Source organism: Nicotiana tomentosiformis, chromosome 9 (genome assembly GCF_000390325.3).
Source record: "Nicotiana tomentosiformis chromosome 9, ASM39032v3, whole genome shotgun sequence".
Classification (NCBI taxonomy): Eukaryota; Viridiplantae; Streptophyta; class Magnoliopsida; order Solanales; family Solanaceae; genus Nicotiana; species Nicotiana tomentosiformis.
Genome location: NC_090820.1, coordinates 72,699,688 through 72,724,596, shown reverse-complemented (window position 1 = coordinate 72,724,596; position 24,909 = coordinate 72,699,688). Strand labels below are relative to the sequence as shown.

Here is a 24,909-nt window from a genome sequence, read left to right as displayed (position 1 = left end):
AGGGAACATAAATCGTTCAATCCAACATACTAAGGCAGACAATTCTAGCATGATCAAGTTTGAACTTACATCAATTATTCGGATACCAGGAGTTCGATTCTAAGAAGAAGAGAGTTAGCCATACATACCTCAATTACGCTTCTTTAGACTCTACAATTATCCGGATCCCTTAGCAACCTCAATCTATCTTAGCTATATACAAATTGAACCCAGAATTAGGAAAACGTTCATGGTTCTAGCTCACTTTTTCCCCACACTCTTTATCACACATGCATGCAAGATAAACCACCCCCATACCCCTGAAGTATCACCCTAGTACCCCATTACAGTTGTGTTTGAAATTAAGAGTTGGGGTGATGAAGCCTTACTTTTTAGGATGAAGAATTTGGTGCTCTACTTGAATATTTCCAAAACTTTGAGTGATGGTTGAGATCAATTTGATGAAAAATTAGGCCCTCCCTCTAGAACCCTCTCTCTCACTCTAGAAATATCATAAATGAGCTTCAAAATAGACTAAAGGGGTGTTTTAACGGAATGGGGGTCAGGTTTTAAATTAAGAAAAAGGGTGCCCCGAAACAGGTCTCCCGTCGCATATGTGACCGCATAACCAAAGTGACCGCATAAATGGTCCTCAGGGGCCTAAAATTTTGGCCCAGATATGCGACTAGTATGCGGTCCACATACTTATTCTATGGTCGCATAATGCACCACAGAACTCCCTCCGCAGAAACCCAAGATGAATTATGCGACCAATATGCCGTCCGTATAGTGATTATGCGGTCGTATAATCTACCGCAAAACTAACCTCAGATTGGCCAAACTTTCTACTTCACTCTTTGGCCATTATGCGGTCCGCAAAGTGATTATGCGGCCGTATAATGGGCTGCAGAAACGCGTTCATCTCCTAAATAGTTTCTTCTAAGTCCGTATGGTACTATAGTAACGTAGGAATCTATCTTGGCACCACGAAATCCCGAGTTTTTGGTTAAAGTTTTTTCGGGTCCTTACATCCTCCCCCACTTAAGATCATTCATCCTCGAATGAGGATCAAGGTTCACTTAACACAGTTTCACTTATGCCACATACCATCAGCCCCAAAATTGCCTAACTTCCTAACTTCCTAAAAATTTTGCCAGAGTTTCCTTTGTATTTAGGCCTATCCACCTGTTAGAGAGCCCCCGAAGGACACCTTAGCAACATATATAGAATTAAATGACACAACAGAATGCAAAATAACACCAACCGAAGTCTCATGGGGGACATATAGCTAGAAAGGAGTGTCTTTATATTAGCCGAACAAGTGATACAAACTTTGGGTGGGGTGGGGGGAACTTTATAGAGCTATTTCATGGCTATTCAAATAAATGAGGGTACTTCTCTTTCATTTCATTCTCGGCTTCCCAAGTTGCTTATTCAACTTGCTGGTTTCGCCATAACACCTTTACGGATGCAATTTGTTTGTTCCTTAACTTTCGGACCTCTTTGTCAAGGATAGCAACCAGAAACTCTTCATATGACAGTTCTTCACTAACCTCGATGGTCTCAACCAGCACAATAGCAGACGGATCTCCAACTACCTTATTCAACATGGACACATGGAATACCGAGTGCACTAATGACATCTCAGGTGGTAGATCAAGCTTGTACGCCACCTGACTTATCCTTTGAATTAGTCTATAATGCCCGACATACCTCAGTCTTAATTTCCCTTTATTTCTAAACCGCGCGATCCCCTTCATGGGAGATACCTCAAGAACACCCAATCATCTTCCTTGAACTCTACGTCTCTGCGATGAACATCCGAATAGGATTTTTGACGACTCTCAGCAGTTCTCAACTGCTCTTTTATAATCTTAACCTTTTCCATAGCCTGATGCACAAGGACTGGTCCTATTAGTTCAGCTTCTCCAACCTCGAACCACCTAATCAGTGACCTACATCTTCTACCATACAAGGCCTCAAACAGCGCCATCTGAATACTGGCATGGAAGCTGTTGTTACAAGCAAATTCTATGAGCGGCAAATGATCATCCCAGCTACCCTTAAAGTCAATCACACACACATGCAACATGTCCTCAAGCGTCTGAATTGTTTGCTCTGCCTGCCCGTTAGTCTGTGGATGGAAAGCCGTGCTAAGATTTACCTGCGTACCCAAACTTTGCTGAAATATCTTCCAGAAATTAGATGTGAGTTGGGCCCCTCGATCGGAAATGATGGAAACTGGAGTGCCATGAAGCCTAACTATCTCCTTGATATACAATTGAGCATACTGTTCCGCAGTGTCGGTGGATTTAACCGGCAAAAAGTGAGCTGATTTCGTGAGTCGATCCACGATCACCCAAATTGAGTTAAACTTATGCGGAGTGCATGGTAACCCTACCACAAAATCCATATTGATCATTTCCCATTTCTACATTGGAATTTCTATACTCTGAGCTAACCCACCGGGCCTTTGATGCTCGGCCTTCACTTGTTAATAGTTTGAATATTTTGCCATAAAGTCCTCCACACCCCTCTTCATGTCATTCAGCCAGTAAACTTCCTTGAGATCATGATACATTTTTATAGAGCTTGGGTGCACGGAATATCTAGAAGTATGAGCTTCTGCCATGATTCTTTCCCGAAGACCATCTACGTTTGGAACACATAGTCATCCTTGGTACCATAATGTACCGTCATTCATGCCAAGAGAAAAAGCCGTAGTCTTATGTTTATGTATCCCTTCCTTCAGCTGCACCAACACTGGATCATTATATTGTTTCTCCTTGACTTTCGCCACAAGCGATGATTCCACCCTATTTCGCACAATCACTCCCCCTTCATTAGAGTCCACAAGAACACTCCCAAACCGGCCAACTGGTGAACCTCCCGGGCCAAGGGGCTTTGACATGCCTCCAAGTGAGCCAAACTACCCATAGATTTCTGACTAAGAGAATCCACAACCACATTAGCTTTCCCCGGATGATACAAAATGTCAATGTCATAATCTTTGAGAAATTCAAGCCACCTTCTCTGCCTTAAGTTTAATTCCTTCTGCTTGAAAATGTATTGAAGACTCTTGTGGTCCATGAATACATCTACATGAAATCCATACAAATGATGACGCCAAATTTTTAATGCAAAAACAACCGCCGCAAGTTCTAAGTCATGAGTTGGATAATTCTTTTGATGATTCGTAAGTTGCCTTGAAGCATATGCTATAACCTTACCATGTTGCATTAATACACACCCAAGACCGATCCTCGAAGCATCGCAATACACCACAAACCCCTCGGTACCCTCTGGCAGGGTCAATACCGGCACCGAAGTCAATCTTGATTTCAACTCCTGAAAGCTCCTTTCACAAGCATCGGACCATTGGAACTTAACCGCTTTCTGTGTCAATTTAGTCAATGGTGAGGCAAGTATGGAGAACCCCTCCACGAACCTCCTATAATACCCAGCCAAACCTAAGAAACTGCAAATCTCTGTTGGAGTAGTAGATCTAGGCCAATCCTTCACCGCCGTAATCTTTTGAGGATCAACCTTAATTCCTTCTCCGGAGACGACATGACCCAGGAGTGTAACAGATTCAAGCCAAAATTCATATTTCTAGAACTTTGCATACAAGTGGTGGTGATGAAGAGTCTGCAGAACTGTCCTGAGGTTGTCGGCGTGATCGTCTCGACTTCGTGAATATACAAGGATGTCGTCAATGAATACTATCACGAAGGAGTCAAGAAACGGTTTGAAGACCAGATTCAAAAGATCCATGAAAGCTGCAGGAGCATTTGTTAGCCCGAAAGACATTACCAAAAATTCAAAGTGCCCATACCAGGCTCTGAAAGCTGTTTTCGGAATATCCTGCTCCCTTACCTTCAATGGATGGTACCCGGATCGCAAATTAATTTTGGAGAAGAACTTAGCACATTGCAATGGATCAAACAAATCATCTATCCTTGGCAGTGGGTATTTATTTTTCATTGTGACCTTGTTGAGCTGTTGATAGTCAATACACATTCGCAGCGATCTATCTTTCTTTCTGACAAAGAGAATCGGTGCGCCCCAAGGAGACACACTCGGTCGGATGAATCGATGCGCCCCAAGGAGACAATCCATTCCCATTGTTACATAAAAATCAATCATCCCCAGCTCACTGAGATCAGCCATGGTATCCCAACCACGCACCATGACAACACAATCTCTATAAAAACGCACGGCCGTAATAGACTTGCCAACTGGGGTAGATACAGAGAACGGCTCATGAAGCTGTTCTGTTTTATCCCGAAGCTCGTAGCAACATAAGGAATAACATAGGACAAAGAAGATCTAGGATCAATAAGGGCATACTCATCATGATATTGAACAGTCAATATACCTGTGACGACATCTGGGGAAGCCTCCGAACTCTGTAGACCACTCATAGCATAGAATCGACTGGGTCCTCCCGAACTATGTGAACCACCACTAGTTGTACCATGCCCTGCGGGTGCTAAATAGCCTCGAGCTGGAGGGTGTGCTGAAGATGTAGCAGCTATAGGACTGGATGATTGAGTTATGCCCCTGCCTGCACCCTGACGGGATGCACGACACTCCCACTAAATATGGCCTCTCATTCCGCATCCATAACATACTGGCATGTCCAGGTAGCAGACTCCTGAATGTATCCTCCCACACTTAGGGCATGGGGCCCTCTGTTGCTACTAGAACATCCCTCATGATCGGCCCTGATGGTGGGACCCCCTGCTGCCCTGATCGGGCCTAAATTGACTCCCCTACTACTGACCGTGCCCTGATGGCGGGGCACTAGCTGAAGACTGAGTATAAGACTGGGACGGCCTTGATGATCCTCCCTGAAAAGATGATCTCCCACCTCCGAACGAATCCCCAAGGTTGTCTGCTGATCGGGCCCTACTACTACCTTCTCGTTCCATCATGTGATTTAATTTTCGAGCCTCTATAGCTTGGACAAATGCCACCATTTTTCCATAGTTTATGTCAGAATTTAGAGCAGCTGTGGCAGACTCATTAATAACCAAAGGGCTAAGGCCCTGCACAAATTGACGAATCCTAGCCTCCATTGTCGGCATCATATAAACAGCATAATTTGATAGGCGCACGAACTCCATGTCATATTCCCACACACTCTTACTACCCTGTTTAAGGGTCTCAAACTCCACAGCACGGGTTGCCTTAGTCTCGGCAGGCAAGAAATGGTCTATGAAGGCATCCGCGAACTCACTACATCTCACCAGAGGGCTCCCCTCATCACGGGAATCCTCCCAAATTTCAAGCTAGGAATATGCCACCCCTTTCAAATGATAGGGGGCCAACTCTACTCCCTCCGTCTCAGTAGCACGCATAACTCGGAGGGTTTTATGCATCTCATCAATGAAATCCCGAGGGTCTGCCCTGGGATCAGTACCTGTGAATACTGGAGGGTCTAACTGAAGGGACCCATTTATCCTGGAACCAGAAGAATCCCCTTGCGAGCTAAATAAGGTGGGTGAAACATTTGACCTCTGGGCCTGAGAAGCTACTAACTTAGTCAGCATCTGAATAGCTCCCCTAAGATCCCCATCAGAAATACTGGGACCTGGAGCTGAGGCTGGAGGTGGAACAGGTATATCGACGGGAAGGATTGTGGCACCCTCCGCGGGTGAAGGAAGTGGGGTAGTCTGTTCTAGAATAGACGAATCAGGCAGTGTGATAGTAGGGGGATTATCCTCACCCTCATTATCAAGTAAGGGATCAACAACCACTCTTGGGGTGGTATTGGATTCTTGGCCAATTATCGCTCTCTTCTTAGGTGCCATTTACTGAAAGTTAGAACAATGCATAAGTCAGGGGAAAACAACCTCACATTTCGCTCTATCGCACGATATAGAATAACAACAAAGGATTTCATTCTTAAATGTCCAAGTTGCCCCCTAATTATAGATGTGGTCGACAACACATCGATAAGAAGGGCTCTACTAGACATGGCTCCGAGACATCCTAGGACACTTTAAAACCTTAGGCTCTAATACCAAGTTTGTCATGCCCCAACTTTAGGGAGTGCGACCGGCGCTCAACCGAGTGAACCCGGTCGAGCAAGCCTATTAAATATATAAACGTTGCTAGTTCATTTTTCCTTATATACATTATGCCATAGTTGAGTTTCCAAAATACAACTCGATCCAACGACCACCCCAACATACATACATGACCCACATAAACGTTTACGGAGCCTGTAAGGGTACAAAAGAGCAACATGACAATGCTGGCAACAAAGCCCCGGCTATACCTCAAAATATGAAAACTTATACAAAAGAAGGACTGTTGTGAGGAGAGAAAGAGAGCACCACTATCTACGATCGGCACTATCTGCGATGGAACCACCTACATTCAAAGATGTAGCGCCCCCAGCAAAGGGGACGTTAGTACTGTCGAATAGTACTAGAATGTAAGGCAAACACCAATCTTAGTAGAATGAACAGTGAAACAAAGAGAAGGCAGTCATAATAATCAATAAGTACTTCGTAGGAATACAAAGAAGCACCAAGTAAGGATCACATAGTTTCGAATTCAATCTTTCCATCTTTTTAGATTAATAATCTTTAGTGCGAAAGCCACAACTCACAATGCCACTATGTTTTTACACAGAGTACGGTCTCGGCCCGATCGGTTAAGTCATCTCAAGTGAGACATATCCATATCCACCATGTAAATCAATAATTCCAACACAAATTCCACCATGTGTACAACATGGCATCCGATCTCGGCCCGATCGACTAAGCCATCTCACTTGAGACATAACCTCTTTCAATTGTTCACTCAATTCACATTTCTTTCCCATCTTTTGTTACATGGCACAAATAGCCTCATTTATTAAGTAGTTCTTGGCACTTGGGAATATTTTACAACTCATGTCTTTCCCTTTTTATTCGCTCAAATAACATCATAATTCATGTCGATAAGTAGCATCACATAAGGGAAGGAGCTTGAAAATCATAATTACGTTCTCAAATAGCATGATGACATGGTAACCATATAAAACAATTAGGGAACATAAATCGTTCAATCCAACACACTAAGGCAAACAATTCTAGTATGATCAAGTTGGAACTTACACCAATTATTCGGACACCAGGAATTCGATTCTAAGAAAAAGAGAGTTAGCCATACATACCTCAATTAGGCTTCTTTAGACTTTACAATTATCCGGAACCCTTAGCAACCTCAATCTATCCTAGCAATATACAAATTGAACCCAGAATTTGGAAAACGTTCATGGTTCTAGCTCAATTTTTCACCACACTCTTTATCACACATGCATGCAAGATAAACCACCCCCATATCCATGAAGTATCACCCTAGTACCCCATTATGGCTGTGTTTGAAATTAAGAGCTGGGGTGATGAAGCCTTACCTTTTAGGATGAAGGATTTGGTGCTCTACTTGAATATTTCCAAAGCTTTGAGTGATGGTTGAAGATCAATTTGATGAAAAATTAGGCCCTCCCTCTAGAACCCTCTCTCTCACTCTAGAAATATCATAAATGAGCTTCCAAATAGACTAACGGGGTGTTTTAACAGAATAGGGGTCGGGTTTTAAATTAAGAAAAAGGGTTCCCCGACACAGGTCTGCGGTCGCATATGCAACCGCATAATGGTTATGCGGCCCGCAAAGTGACCGCAGAAATGGTCCTCAGGGGCCTAAACCTTCGGCCCAGATATGCAACTAGTGTGCGATCCGCATACTTGTTCTGCGGTCGCATAATGCACCGCATAACTCCCTCCGCAGAAACCCAAGGGGAATTATTATACCACTATGTAGTCCGCATAGTGATTATGCGGTCGCATAATCGACCGAAAAACGAACCTCAAATTGGCCAAACTTTCTGCTTCACTCTGCGGCCATTATGCAGTCCGCAGAGTGATTATGCAGCCGCATAATGGGCCACAAAAACGCGTTCATCTGTTAAACATTTTCCTCTAAGTCCATAGGGTGCTGTTCAATCCAAAACCCCGAGTTTTTGGTTATACGTTTTATGGGACCTTACAAGCAGCAAGGGAGCTATTTTAGGCCCGATTAAGGAAACAAGGGACCCTACCAGCAGGGTCGGTCTGGTGGGATACTTCAGCAACAACGGAGGCCCCCATGCCCTAGGTACGGGAAGATGCACTTTGGGGCCTGCTTCGTCTCATATGCTACGGTTTGGTATGAAGGGTCATATTCAGAGGGATTGCCATTCATCTCACCAGAGCATGGGCAGAGGTGCAGCACAGCCGGCTAGTTCTACAGCTACTACATCCGCAGCACCTCCTCCAGCTCGAGGCAGAATCGTTTCTATGATATGAAGGGTCGCCAGAGTTCAGAGGCTTATCCAGATGTTATGACATGTATATTGACTGTCCAATCTCATGATGTGTATTCTCTTATTGATCACGGTCCCACCTTGTCCTATGTCTCTCCCTATGTTGCTATGGAATTTGCGATAGAACCGGAACAGCTTCATGAGTCGTTCTTTGTAGCTACTCTGATTGGCGAGTCTATTATGGCCATGCGGGTTTATAGGGATTTTATTGTCACAGTGCGTGGTTGGGACACCATGGCTGGTCTCATTGAATTGGGGATGGTTGATTTTGATGTAGTAATGGGGATGGATTGGCTTTATTCATGTTTTTCCAAGCTTGACTATCGAACAAGAACTGTTAGGTTTGATTTCCCAAATGAGTCAGTGAATGAATGGAAAAGGGATGATGTTGCGCCGAAGGGTAGGTTTATTTCCTACCTTAAGGCCATAAAGATGATGAACAAGAGGTGTATCTACCATCTGGTTCGGGTTACGGACATCGATGTTGAGGCACCTACACTTGAGTCTGTGCCTGTTATGAAAGAATTTCCGCAGGGAGATTGATTTTGGGATTGATGTTATGACAGGCACACAATATATATCTATTCCGCCCTACAAAATGGCACCGAATTAATTGAAGGAGCTAAAGGAACAATTGAAGGATTTGTTAGAGAAGGGTTTCATCCGGCCGAGTGTGTCGCCTTGGGGAGCACCGGTTCTATTTGTAAGAAAGAAGGATGGGTCGCTAAGAATGTGTATTGACTATCAGCAACTCAATAAGGTTACAATCGAGAATAAGTACCCACTACCAAGGATAGATGACTTGTTTGATCAATTGCAGGGTGCTAGGTTGTAAGGCCCAGTAAAGTTTTACATAAAACCCTGGGTTTCGTGGTGCCGATGTAGGCTTATGTGTTGAACAGTGCGTTGGGGAGATGAAGGAATTTTTTTTGGAAATATAGGGCATTTTTGCGGTACATTCTGTGGTCGCATAACTGATATGCGGACCACATATCTGTCGTGGACTGAGGCAGAAAACTTGGAATTTTTTTTACCATTATGCGGTCCATTATGTGGCCACATAATCATTTTGTGGACCGCATAACCCCTCGCAGAACTGACTAAACACAATCCCGAAGGAAAGTTCTGCGGCACATTATGCGACCACAAAATAGGTCTGCGAACCACATAACGGTCGCAGAGTGAGGCAGGGCTTCATTTTTTTGAATTTTTGAACCCGACCCCATTCTTATAAATAGCCTTAGGGATCTTTTTAGAAGTTTAAACTTATATTTCTAGAGGGAGGGAGTGCCATAGAGTGAGATAGGAAGTTCATAAGCTTATCATTCATCAATATTTTTTCAAGGTTGAAGAATTTACAAGAAGAATTCACTATGTATTCATCCTATAGGTAAGATTCTACTCCCTAGCCCTCACTTTCATGATTTCCACTGAAAATACGTAATAAGCCAAGCAATTCTTGGGTGTGGGAGTTGTTTATTTTACATTCATGTACAATCAAGGGTAGTAGGAAGATTGTTGAGCTCATTTGGCTACCGACACAGTAGAACAATATGCTCAGTTGTATATCAAGGAAATAGTCAGGTTGCATGGCACTCCAGTTTATATTATCTCAGATCGAGGGCTACAATTCACGTCTAATTTTCAGAAGAAGTTTCAGTAAGGTTTGGGAACTCAGGTGAATCTTAGTACAACCTTGCACCCGCAGACTGACGGGCAGGTAGAGCGGACTATTCAGACGTTTGAGGATATGTTGCGCATTTGTGTTCTTGACTTCAAAGGTAGCTGGGATGATCATTTGCCGCTCATAGAGTTTGCCTACAACAACAGTTATCATGCTAGCATTCAGATGGCACCGTTCGAGGCTTTATATGGTAGAAGATATAGATCTCCCATTGGGTTGTTCAAGATTGGGGAAGCGGAGTTGATAGGGCTACACCTCATGCATCAGGCTATGGAAAAGGTTAAGATCATTACAGAATTGGTGAAAACTGTTCTGAGTCATCAGAAGTCCTATTCAGATGTTCGTCATAGGGATTTGGAGTTCAAAGAAAATGATTGGGTATTCTTGAAGGTTTCCCCTATGAAGGGTATAATGTAGTTCGGTAAGAAATGGAAAATGAGCCATAGTTATCTCAGACCGTACAAAATCATTCAGAGGATTGGTCAGGTGGCTTACAGGCTAGAACTACCTCCAGAGATGTATTTAGTGCACCTGGTGTTTCATGTATCCATGTTAAAGAAGGTGGTTGGAGACCTGTCGCTTATTCTTCCAAATGAGACTATTGAGGTTAATGAACAATTGATTTATGAAGAAATTCTAGTTTTCGTTCTTGATAGGCAAGTCCGTAAGCTGAGAAATAAAAAAATTGCCTCCGTGAATATACTATGGTGAAACCAGCAGGATGAAGAAGCCACCTGGGAGGCCGAGGAAGAAATGAAGAAAGAAATACCCTCATTCGTTTGAATAGTCATGTATTTATAAAGTTGTGTTCTATGAAAATGCTAAGAGTGTACCTTCTATTAATTTGTCATTTGTACAGTTGATGTTAAGGGTGCTCCCTTTTGGTGATATACTGCTCGTAAGGCCACGGTTGACGTTGTTTTTATGTTATGTTACTTCATTGGTTCATGTATATTTTGTTAGGGTTGGTTTCTGGGATTCACTAAAAGGTGAATAGGCCCAATTACAGGGGAAACTCTGGCAAAAATTTTGGAAATTTGGGGAGTTAGTCAAAAGTTGGAACTGCTGGTGTGTTATAGCAGCTGAGTTACATTGGTTTCTAATGGGGGATTTTTTCCCTCATTCGAGGAAGAATGATGTTAAGAAGGGGAGGATGTAAGGCTCCGTTTGGACTTTTTGGGTTGAACAGTGCATTGGGGAGTTGAAGGAATTCCTTTTTTGGAAATACAAGGCGTTTTTGCGGTGCATTCTGCGGTCGCATAACTGATTTGCGGACCGTAGATTTGTTGCGGACTGAGGCAGAAATCTAGGCAAATTTGTGGACCATTATGCAGCCGCATAATCATTTTTCAGGCTACATAACTCCCCACAAAGCCGGCACCAAAAGAATCTCAGTAGACCGATCGCAGAGTGAGGCAAGGGTGCCCAGTTCCGGAGGGCCATTATGCGGCCCATTTTTCGGACCGCAGAAGCGTTATGCGGTCGCATATGCGATCGCAGATCTGCATCGGGGCTTCATTTTTTCTAATTTTTGAACTCGACCCCATTTTTATAAAATAGCCTTAGGATTTTTTTTAGAAGTTTAAAACTTATATTTCTAGAAGGAGGGAGTGTCATAGAGTGAGAGGGGAAGTTCATAAGCTTATCATTCATCAATTCTTGCTCAAGGTTGAAGAATTTACAAGAAGAATTCACTAGGTCCTCATCCTAGAGGTAAGATTCTGCTCCCTAACCCTCAATTTCGTGATTTTAACTGAAAATAGGTAATAAGCCAAGCAATTCTTGGGTGTAGGAGTTTTTTATTTTACAGGAATGTACAATCAAGGGTAGTGGGAATATTGTTGAGCTCATTTGGCTATCGACACAACAGAACAGTATGCTTAGATGTATATCAAGGAAATAGTCAGGTTGCATGGCACTCCAGTTTCTATTATCTTAGATCGAGGGGCACAGTTCACGGCTAGTTTTTTAAAGAAGTTTTAGCAAGGTTTGGGTACTCAGGTGAATCTTAGTACAACCTTTCAGTCGCAGACTGATGGGCAGGCAGAGCAGACTATTCAGATGCTTGAGTATATGTTGCGCGCTTGTGTTCTTGACTTAAAAGGTAGCTGGGATGATCATTTTCTGCTCATAGAGTTTTCCTACAATAACAATTATCATGCCAGCATTCAGATGGCACTATTTGAGGCTTTATATGGTAGGAGATATAGATCTCCCATTGGTGGTTTGAGATTGGGGAGGCGGAGTTAATAAGGCTAGACCTCGTGCATCAGTCTATGGAAAAGGTTAAGATCATTACGGAACGGTTGAAAACTGCTCAGAGTCGTCAGAAGTCCTATTCAGATGTTCGCCGTAGGGATTTGGAGTTCAAAGAAGATGATTGGGTATTTTTGAAGGTTTCCCCTATGAAGGGTATAATGCGGTTTGGTAAGAAAGGGAAAATGAGCCAAGGGTATGTCGGACCATACAGAATCATTCTGAGGATTGGTCAGGTGACTTACAGGCTAGAACTACCTCCAGAGATGTCTTTAGTGCACCCGGTGTTTCATGTACCCATGTTGAAGAAAATGGTTGGAGACCCGTCGCTTATTGTTCCGGTTGAGAATATTGAGGTGAATGAAGAATTGACTTATGAAGAAATTCTAGTTGCCATTCTTGATAGGCAAGTCTGTAAGCTGAGAAAGAAAGAAATTGCCTCCGTGAAAGTACTATGGTGGAACCAGCAGGTTGAAGAGGTCACCTGGGAGGCCGAGGAAGAAATTAAGAATAAATACCCTCATTTGTTTGAATAGTCATGTATTTATAAAGTTGTGTTCTATGAAAATGCTAAGAGTTTACCTTCTATAAATTTGTATCATTTGTACAGTTGATGTTAAGGGTGTTCCTTTTTGGTGATATACTACTCGTGAGGCCACGGTTGGCGTTGTTTTTATGTTATGTTGCGTCGTTGGTTCATGTATATGTTGTTAGGGTTGGTTTCTTATATTCTCTGACAGGTGGATAGGCCTAGTTACAGGGGAAACTCTGGCAATAATTTTGGAAATTTGGAGAGTTAGTCAAAAGTTAGGAACTGTTGGTGTGTGTTAAAGCAACTGAGTCACATTGGTTTCTAATGGCGGATTTTGGACCTCATTCGAGGACGAATGATCTAAAGCTTGGGAGGCTGTAAGGCACCGTAAAATATTTACCTAAAACTTGGGGTTTTGTGGTGCCGAAGTAGGCTTATGTGTTGACGATTGTAGAGATTCTTCGCGGCGAGCCCATTATTCAGATTGACGATTGTAAAACTTGGGTTTATTAGTGCGTTGGGGAGTTGAGGAAATTTTTTCAAAGTGCAGGGCAATTCTGCGGCCCATTATGCGGTCACAGAATTGATCTGCGGACCGTAGATTGAAACAAAAATCTGGGCAAATCTTTAGACTATTATGCGGTCCATTATGCGACCGCATAATCATTTTGCGAGCAGCATAACACATCGTAGACCCAAGACAAAAATTTCTGGAGGGAAGTTCTGCAGCGCATTATGCGACCGCAGAATAGGTCTGTAGATCGCAGACCGGTCGCAGAGTGAGGCAGAAGTGCCTAGTTCCAGAGGGCCAATATGCGGTCCATTGTGCGGACCACAGAAGCGTTATGCGGTCGCATATGCGACCGCAGTTCTGCATCGGGGCTTCTTCTTTTTTTAATTTTTGACCCCATCATATTTCGCTATATTGAAGTAAAGGGCCACTTTTGATGCAAAAATCTGATGTTTCTAGAGAGAGGGATTACCATAGAGTGAGAGGGAAGTTCTTAAGCTTATTGATCACTAACACTTGCTCAAAGTTGAAGAATTCACAAGAAAATTCACCAGGTCTTCATCCTAAAGGTAAGATTCTACTCCCTAGCCCTCAATTTTATGATTTTAACTGAAAATAGGCAATAAGACAAGCAATTCTTGGTTGTGGGAGTTGTTCATTTTGCATGCATGTACTACCTAGGGTTGTGGGGAGATTGTTGAGCTCAATTGGGTAGATTTTGGGTAGTGAAATAGAGGAATCCACCATAGGAGGACCTTGAGATAATAATGGCACCTAGTGTTTGATAAAATGCTCAAATGACCTAGAATCATGAAGTCCTTCCTAATTCATGTTCAATGTTGTTATGTCTCTAAATAGATCAAAGTTGCTAGAATTCCGGAAGTGTGTAGTGAATTAAGGAAAGCTCAAAGTGAGGTATGTTGGCTAAACTCTTCTATTAGAATTGAAAACCACAATATCCTTGTATGTCCCGTGATGCTCATTATACATTGATTATTTCAAATAAGCCTTGTGTCAAAATAAATATGCGTTCAATATGTATTCCAAAGATTCTTGTTATGTTGCGTCACTGTTGAGAATGTGGTTTAAGTATGGGTTGTGTGTTATTACGTTATGATTTTAAAACGTGATTCTAATGAAAGCTATCATGTCAATTATGTAAGAAATCATATGTGCCTAAGACCCTAAATTGCTCAAATATGTGTTTAAAATCTTAATATGTAAGGCCTTGCTGTTGATTATCCATGATGATATTTGAAAGTGAAAGAAGAGAACATGAAATATGATGTGCGGCCAACGTGCCAAGAATGATATTGCGTCATGGCCATTGCTGCAAATAAAATGAATTATATGAAAAAGATTACGAAATGAGTGGTAAATCCTTTTAATAATAAATATCTTAGGAGTGTCGTTTAGGCATCGAAGAAGGGTAGGTCGGAACAAACCCCGAAACTATATGTGCCGGTGTAGGAGTGATTGAGGGTTAAATCCTCTTGTTAATGTGATGAGATTGTTTCCCCTTATAGGGGATGAGATTGGTGTGTTTAGGTGTTTACCCTTAAACGGGATGAGATTATTTCTAGTGTGATGTGATGTGATGTCGACCCACATGGTATTGTGGTGAGACAGCTTAGCCAATCGGGTTGAGATCGGTCGCCATGCCGTGCACATGGTTGTATTGTGAGTGTATGTGTCGGGGTGATATCGGACTCTGTGCTAAAACACGGTGGTGTATCGATGCTAAAGATCTCCCAACTTAAATTTCTGAAACTTACTTTAAATTTACCTTTCCCCTAACTTGATACCTGGATACTGTTTGAGTCTCTTATTGATTTCACATTTTATTCTTCATTTACTGTTACTCGTTATATTTAAAGGGTTTTTAGTTTTACATACCAGTACTATTCGGGGGCGCTGCATCTTTAATGGATGCAAGTGGTTCCATAGCAGGTAGTATTGATCAGTGATAGCCGCACACCCTTTCCTCAGCTGACTTGGTGAGCCCCACTTCATTTCGGGGTCATGTATCTCTTATCCTTTGTACATAGTGTTTTGAGGTATAGCGGAGGCCCTGTTGCCGACACTGTCGTAGCACTCTTTTGTTTCTTTTAGAGGCTCCGTAGACATAGTGTGGGTTGTATATTATTTTGGAAAGGTTGAACTAAGCTTGTTGTAATTGTATCATCTGTCCCACTTTAACTACGAATGTATAGTGTACTGTTTTGGAGACTTGTTAATGACGTAACTAATGGAAATGAACTAGTGTTATTCACATGACCTTTTAATGTTTAATTAATGATATAAATATATCTTTTCTTTATTCATGGGCGAGTTGGGTAGAAGGCAATGTAATGGCATGCTTGACCAGGGTATCCTGATTGAGCGCCGGTCGCGCACCCCAAGGTTGGGGCGTGACAACCACCGAATGGAACGCTAAAGCTCAAAACGACTGGTCGGGTCGTTATATTCTCCCCCACTTAAACATACGTTAGTCCTCGAACGTGCCAAGAGTCCTTCCAAAGTAATCAAATCACCATATACCCTCACGATACACATAACCATGGGTGATCCCATATCACCCCAATCCATATAAGCCTAAAAACACCACCTAATAGAGGATCTTTACTTCAACCTTAGTCCAAAAACCTTAAAACCCAATTTCCAACATATGGAATTCCTTCGAAGACTCGAATCTCGCACCTATACACCTTATAAGTCTACACAAGTTGCATCAAGTCATAACAATAACCCAAGATGTAATCACATGATATACCACATAACTCAGATGCTCAAAGCAATAACTTCTGACCATAATAGCTTCGAATTCTAGGTCAGATGACCTCATCTCATCAAACACAGCTATTCTACAGACATGCCCACATCAATACAACCTAAATCCACAAACCGTGCAATCCGTGCACCAATAAGCAACAATTCCAATATACTCAAACATGAAAAAATGAATCAAATGAGAGATATGTGTCGCAGGCTCAAGAGGTACCACCACAAACGCAATGATATCAACCCATCACACATAGTAGAACCAAGACACAGGAATCTAACACAAAAGATCATATATCAACATACTCCGCTGCAATGCCTGACCCCATCCAAACACCGGTCCATATGAAATACCTCGATCCTAGTGCTCAAAATCAACAACCATAAGCAAGTCAAAAACAACCCCACAAAGTGCATGACCATAATCATGAAGAAACGGATAACACGATATACCATCAACAGGAAAGACCATAATCATGTCGCAACCAGCCAATCAACACCTCAATAACCATCTCGCTCGAAGCAGGAACGCATCTAGTGTGCGTATAACCAACAAATCACAACCCATTATAAAATAGAAAAGTAACACATAGAACATATCGGAACGCGAACAAGCTCAACTCCAACTGAATGACACACCCCTCAATAATAACAGTGTAGAGTCAATAAATCTGACCCGGTGTAGAATACACATCTTTATTGGCCTACCAATGGTCCCCCAAATCGATTCTGGTCATACAAAAATAGATAAATAACCCTCCAAAAGTCATTAATGGCCTAACCATAACACCTACTATTAGATATTTGACGTTTTCCATACCCTTACAGTCCACAACCAAGGAATAATTGACCTCTGTGACTCCTAGTCTCCAAACCACCAGAATACAAGAGAAGCAGCAGATCTGATCCCATCTCCACCACTCAAGTGACTGACACATCCTTCATACATAATAATTCTACGAGAAATAATTCCATAATTTTTTCGTGCCACATAGAAAAATCCGAACATCAGCAGCCGATCAGCCAGACGAGTACCGCAATACCAATGAAGCATTCGTAAGTCAAAACACAAGGCGCCCATTTGAAATGTGTAGTCTTCTCAGGGGATACCAGATAGTGCCAGCATTCTTCTGAATATTTGAAACTGTCTATGTTGTCTAGAACTCATGACCTCCCTTTTGAAACTGAACCGTATACTTGCACATGCAAATCTCAATCTCACACGACACACCGCCTCTATCAGGCCATTATATGAAAACACGAGAACCTCATTACCAACTCTGAATCAAAAGAAGAATACATACTCAAATAGCTATAAACCTTACACTTAATCCCATCCAAGAGAAAATTGCAACGCACCACAAACTCCCCATGTTATAGAAAATATTCATCCCTAGTGGTAAAAATCATCGAGAACTCTATGAAACCCATTTGCACGTAACCAAGCCATTAGAATCGAATTCTTCTAACTCAACCAAGTCACGCAGGTTGCCAAACCCTAGAGTATTACAACAAAACACATGTAAAGCCTCATCACATCATAAGAACCAAAAGAACCGAGCATACCATTACTACACGGATCCAACCTACTACCAAGCTCTCATATTTCCTCTGAGTTGCTTCTGAATTACCCTCAAGTTGACACTTCTCCTTGCCAGAACACCACGATCCTTAACCAAAGCTCACCACAAGATATCCCAGCATAAAACAACATAGCCCGAAGGCCCATAAGCCATTGTATTTCCTCTTAAGCACCCCAAAAGTACCACAACCGAGACACCCACTCTGAAAAGCCCATATGTTAATCTAATGTTGTATCTTTCACCTTCATGATACTAAAATTAGAATCCATAATGATATAGAAATACCCAAATATCGACACCATCCAATGTAAATATCAAATTCTAGGTATATACAAATTCAAAAAATTCCCAATTGCTATATATAAATCTTGAATCCATTTGAACCTTCTCGAGAGTCCTCCACTCTGCTCAAATCTCAATTGCACCACCCAAGCGGGCCGAATGACTTGTGCCCCATTAGTAAAACACACCCAAAGAAGTAACCCTGCCTTAACGCAACCAAGTAAATTCCTACTCCATGCACACTACATCTGTCACAAAAAACAACTCAAATCTTTCCATTATTTCCATATACCCATAAAGTGTAATATAACCCGTATCCAGAAAATTCCCTTACTGAAGTAATCCTCGATCTCAACCTCTACAAGTCATAACTGATTCACAAGCATGCCTCAAACCGAAACCAGTACAACACATAACCATGCAATCAAATCGTTGATATCAGACTCCACCACTTGGCTGAAAGCCATAAAACAAAACATTCAATAACACACAATACCCATACTCTATTACTACTATAATCCCGCACTGAAATTCAACTAAATCCTTCATAAGATCATGTAACACAAACCATATAATACCTCAAATCATCTTCTAAGCTCGCATTCATCCTTGTGACGGTCAGGTGAACCTTCTTAACCAATCCAAACTCAAATCGCAACACCTATAACCCACTGGTAGAAGAGAATCCCTCCACACAACATCATAAGGATCACATATCCATAGATTACCCCGCAGGTGATAACCCACCTGCTTAGCCTCAAAGTGACATCTCTCTATACCCTTTCATAACCACAACTACTATGCAATCACTGAATCTTCCTCAGTCTGAACTCATCAACAAGACATGAAAATCTACTTCATTCCACAAGTGAAATAACATGAAAGAATCTCTCAAAAATCTTCATAAATCAAGATTGTATGACACATCCACAGAAATCGAGCATCCAATAGTCCTTTTCACATCTCATGCAAACTCTTCCCATCACATCCAAACCATCTGAATACATCACGTAATCACATCCTACTCATCATATAGCCATCCAACCGCTCACCGAGCCACCAGTCCTACTCACAGGGACATCACTGGACATAGAAGTCCAAAAGCACATACTCACACAACTGAAACTACCGAGACTAAGATGCGGTCCAAACCGGGCCTCAAGTCCTCTAGACTGGCCCATCACCAAAACTCAAAAAACACATCTCGTACCTCATCTATAGAATTACAAGCCGTCGATGCACAACTGATACCGAACGCTCATAAACACAGACGAGTGAGTGGAAGGAAATTAAAATACATACGCCTCAAGCTGAATCAATGTCGTATGATAAGGAAATAAAGATGGGAAGTTTATCTTAAATGCCCTATAGCCTCTCAAAGATAGGTATGTGTTACGCCCCATATTTTCGTATATAAAAGTACGTCGTAAGAAAACTAATGTAAGACTGAAAATGAGATCATATTTAAAAGTATATAAAGTAAGTTATCATGTTACCTCGGAGGTAACAAATATTGAATATCATGAACAAAAAGTAGAAAGAGGGTTGGACGGTTCAGAAGCTAAAGGAATTGAAGAAAATAATGGTTTGTCAAAAGTCGACCAGTTGGGAATGTTATAACATGTACTTTTGGGGTGAGACTAGGGTGCTTACCATGATAAGGAGGTTATATTATGAGTTATGTTAGTCGTATGATAGCCATGTGTTAAGTTTTGAAGTCAAACGAGGTTTGGAACAAAAGTCGATGAAAGTCATCACATGTTATGTTCATAAGTTTCACTGAAATTTTGTTCAAATGTAATTGCTATTTTCTCCCAATATACTTAGAGTAACGGGGTGTTACACCCATCACATTGAAGATATATGAGTCTATTTTCTAACGCATTAAACAGTTTGCCAATACGACATCGGAGTAGAGAGATATATATATATTTGCGAGACTGCGCAGACTGCTAGGTGACAAGTAGGTGTGTCACCTACTTGCTTAAATGAGAGGATTAAACACTCATTATATAACAATCATTATATAACACTCATTATATAGCACAATAACCAGACATAAACCTCTGTAAAAAATCCTCCCAAACATTGCACACAAACCCTAATTGATTTTCCCTCCTTTTCAAGTTCTAGTTGGAGGAAAAACCTAGAGTTTGAAGACCAATATAGGAGCTGAGATATTCAAAAAATAAGGTAGGTTTACTTCTCTCTTTCATGAGAATTCACGGTACGGTGATCGGAAGTCGTGAGTTCGAGTTATTTAACTTGTAGCGGACGTTGTTTCATGTTGCTGTTGGATTGCGTGTTTTGCTACTGTTTTATGGAGTTCTGGAGGAGAAAGAGTGTGGAGGAACACCATATAAATGCAGGGTGGTGGGCTGGTCGTTCGTCGCAACATTTTTGGGCTGTTTGACAATACTACGGTGGTCATTTTGTGTATGAAGAGATTGGGTGTGTGTTGGGCTGTTTTGTAGTATTTATTTTGGTGTATATAAGGTTGGAAAATAATGTATATATGTTGTTATTGTTGTATTCTTGTGTTATTGGTGTTATCTTGAACTTGGATGAAGTAAGGATTATAAGGGAGATGCTGCCCGTTTTAATACAAAATAAGCTTGTCGTTTATTGTGCGATAGTTGTATCTTTTGTAACTTAATGATAGTACTATATATACAGTATTTTAACCACCATCGAGCTATAATCGGTGGGCAAGCCACTATTGGGAAACCTCTGATCAGATGGTACTTTATATACCGAGCCCACTGTAGCCGAGCGCCTATGAACGAGCCAAGAATTACCGAGATATTGAGCCTAGTACGGATAAGCGCCTATGAGCGAGCCTACTGTGGTAGAACAGTTACACGTTCCGAGCCTTATAGGGAAGGACATATATTTTACTTACGCTGTTGAAAGAGTTGAGTCAGTATCAGCAGGTAAGTGTTATATCATCTTTGACTCCCTAGTTACTTTCAGTTATTATATTATAAGTTTAGTTTCAGCTTTCAGTTATTCTATTGCCTTACATACTCGGTACATTATTTTGTACTGATATCGCACTTCTGGGGACGCTGCATTTCATGCATGCAGGTTCGGATAGACAGATTGGTAGACTTCCTCCGTATGTGTTGTCCGTGATCTGCTTGATCGGTAAGCTCTATGTCCTTCGGAGTTGCCGGGTATATGGTTTTGAGTACATATTGTGTATGTATGTATACATCCATCAGTAGAGGCTTGTAGACATATCATGTAAGTTAGTGCAGTATGTTAGGCTTGTAGGCCTTGTATGTATTTATTTTTTCGGTTGTCAGTTGTAGTAGTTATGACGGCCTTGTCGGCCTAGCTTTATATTGATGTTTAGTTAGAACTAGTTTCCGTTAAGTTTTATATTTTGTTTCGCAAACTGTCTTGCCATGTGTCCCTATGGCCAAAGTATGACATTGTATGTTCAGAGTCCCTCAGTCGTAAATTCGTATGCTAGGTGAAGTGAGGCACTGGGTGCCGGTCTCACCCCCAGGTTTGGGGCGTGACAATATGGATGTCATCATACCGATCCACAAGATTCTACTAGACACTTGCTCATGACTCGTAGAACCCATGAACCTAGAGCTCTGATACCAACTAGTCACGATGCAAAATCCAACTAGTCGTGATGGCACATAATCCAACCCGCTAGCTAAGCAAATTAACAATAAACCACAATATAATTCTAAAGATAAGATTCAAAAATGAAATACCTGAATTTTATACAACTCCCTAAAGACTGGTAGTACAAATCATGAGCTTCTAAGACTTAGCGTTTACAAAGCTGATATGAAATAAATATATCATCATTTCAAAAATGTACATAAACAGATTTAAAAATCTAAAGCTACAAAGAACAAGAGGTAGCTATAAGCAAAACGCAAGTACATCTTCAATGTCAGCTCCCGCCATACACAGCAACATCAGCTCCAAAATCTGCACGTAAGCTGCAGAAGTGTAGTATGAGTACAACCGACCCCATGTACTAAATAAGTAACAAACCTAACCTTAGGTTGAATGCAGTGACGAGCTTGGACAACGGTTGGAGTTCAACACCAATAACCAAGAACAACTCGTGATAATATGAAAAAAGTAGTAAAAGCAATAATTAAAGATATGATGCTCAGCTCATTCACAATTACGGAAAATAGCCATGCTTTTTAGGTATAACAGTAAAACCCAAATCTTTCACCGAAGTCACCAAAATATGAGTAAATCAAAAAACTATGATTTTTCCCAAAAACACTCCTCAACAGATAAGATATTTCATTCAGATAGCATGAGGAAAGTACATCTCTATGCCTACATGTCAATGTGCATGTTAAATCATCAATGTCACAAAATCGTGTAGCATGAGGAAATGCAACTATATGCATGTCAAATGCAATGCATCACAGTGATGAACTCATGTACTCAAACTCTCAGAGTACTCAATCTCACTGTCTCGCACTCCCACTCATCACGCTCAATCACTCAGCACACTCAGTCACTAAGCACTCTACGGTACCTGTGCTCACTGCTGGTATGTCAGACTCTGGAGGGGTGGATCCTTCCCAAGAGGTAATATAAGCCAACATGGCCTGCTGAATCGTGCAGCTCGATCCCATCATGAATGAATAAAACATGTTGCGGTGTGCAGCCCGATCACATTCCTCATCAATTTCTCCGGCCTCTCAGGCTCACAAATCTCATGTCAATCAGCTCAAACAATGATAACATGATGTGAAAATAAAGGATAACAGAGACTGAGATATGATATGTGAGTGAATGAATATGACTGAGTACGTAACTACAATTTAAGAAAATAACTCAACAGTAGAGATGACCTCAGTGGGTCCCAACAGAATAAACATATAGCCTAAGCATTATTTCTAACATGATTCACATCTCAATTTCTCTAACACGTAGAAATTTCATGGAAATAAACAAGATTAGGTAACTACACAGTATCACAGAATCAACCAAGTCATAATTCACATGGTGTACGCCCACACGCCCATCACCTAGCATGTTCGTCACCTCAACACCAAACACATAACACGAATGTCAGGGATTCATACCCTCATCACCAAGTTTAGAAGTGTTACTTACCTCGAACAAGCTGAATACAATATTGAGAAAGACAAACAATACTCTAGAAATGCTATCCCGCGCGTACCGACCTTCGAACGGCTGAAAAACGAGCACAAAGCAACTCAAGAACATCAAATAATTCCAAAGGAAACAAACCCAATCGATAAAGGTGGAATCTTTAATCAAAATTCCAAAGTCAAACCCGGATCCGCTCCTCGAAATTTGATGAAACTCACAAAATCCGACAACCCAAACCATACTAGTTTAACTCAAATCTGACTCCAAATAGATTTTCAAAACTCAAAAATTCACTTTATGAAATTTTAAACAAATACCCCCAAATTTCACATTGAAATCATCAATCAAACGACAAAACCGAAGATGGATTCATCAAATATAACCAAAACTGAGTAAAGAACACTAACCCAATCCATGTGGAGAAAATCGCCTCCACAATTGCCCAAATCCGAGCTCCCCAACTCAAAATATGACCAAATGAATAAACCCTCGATATTATATACTTCCGCCTAACTATTCTGCTTTGCTTTTATGCCGAACGATCTCGAAATTCTATTTTTTTGCTTCCAATTGATTTCTCGTGAAATTCCTGTCAAATTAGGCTTTTGAATCACTCCATTTGACCTTGTAATGAAGGAGATATGTTGGTTTCAATATTTGGAAATAGTGCAAAATTTTAAATACGAATGCAGTAGCAATTTCGTAATTAATCTGAAAACTCTAGCAACCCAATTCTTAGTAAAATGACCATAATTTTCTCATATAATGCCTAAACTTGATGATTCGAGTTGCTATAGCTCCACAATTATGATACATATATAATGGTTAAGTTGAAACACGAATTAAAGGTTGTTTACTCAATATGGTAACCTTTATGCTCAAATGGACGTCGAAATCGAAAGCAATCACTATACAACCCAAATTTATCCAAAACTTATTGTAATTTAACCAAAATTTGTGGGCATGTCCAAAATCATCATACAAACCTATTGAAATAATTAAAACCGGATTCCGAGTCTATTTACTCAAAAGTCAAACATTGGTCAACTCTTCCAACTTAAAGCTTCTAAAACGAGAATCATTCTTCTAAATCAATCTCAAACCGCTTGAAAACGGAAACCAACCATACACGCAAGTTATAATACATATGAAGCTACCAAATGGAATGCTAAAGCTCAAAATAACCGATCGGGTCGTTACAGTAAGATTCAGAATTGTGGTTCATGATTTGTGGTTGCGAGGTGTGGTGCCTCGGGGTAATTCTTGTTGTATGTCATGTGTTGGGAACGATTTGATCCTTTGAATTGTCATCTATTTCCTTAATTGAGTTCATCCATATTTTATCTATGTTCTGAATAAGTTGTTACTTCACTACCCATTTACTACTCGTTGCCAATTGTGTTTCTATTATCCCTTTGTTGCTTTTAAATTAATAATTCTCTATGATGTTAGCTTTACATTGATGTTCTTTAAATTGTTAGATTTATGTTAATATCATGCACATGTTTTATGTCTAGTGGGTGTCTCGACTTATCTCGTCACTACTCCACTAATGTTAGTCTTGATACTTGTTGGGTACCGCTATGGTGTATTCATGTTGTGCTTTTGCATATTTTTGTACAAATCTAGGTACTTCTGATAGAGTTGGTTTGAAATTGATGTCAGTGTAGCTGGAGTACTTCAAGGTATACTTGTTTGACGTTCGCAGCCCCGGAGTAATCTTTTGTTGTCTTCCATTTCCACTATTTTCTATTATTTCGGGACAGTGATGTGCTTGATATTCCTAGTTACTCTTAGAAAGGCTTATGACTTGTACAACCAGTTTTGGGA

General features: G+C 41.1%; 1 protein-coding gene across 1 annotated transcript; it reads left to right on the top strand.

Annotated features, from left to right (window-relative positions):
• Positions 1-8,317: 8,317 nt before the first annotated feature.
• On the top strand, positions 8,318-8,881 carry LOC138898965 (uncharacterized). Its single transcript, XM_070185075.1, has one exon. The coding sequence runs from the start codon at positions 8,318-8,320 to the stop codon at positions 8,879-8,881; it is 564 nt and encodes a 187-aa protein (XP_070041176.1).
• Positions 8,882-24,909: the final 16,028 nt, after the last annotated feature.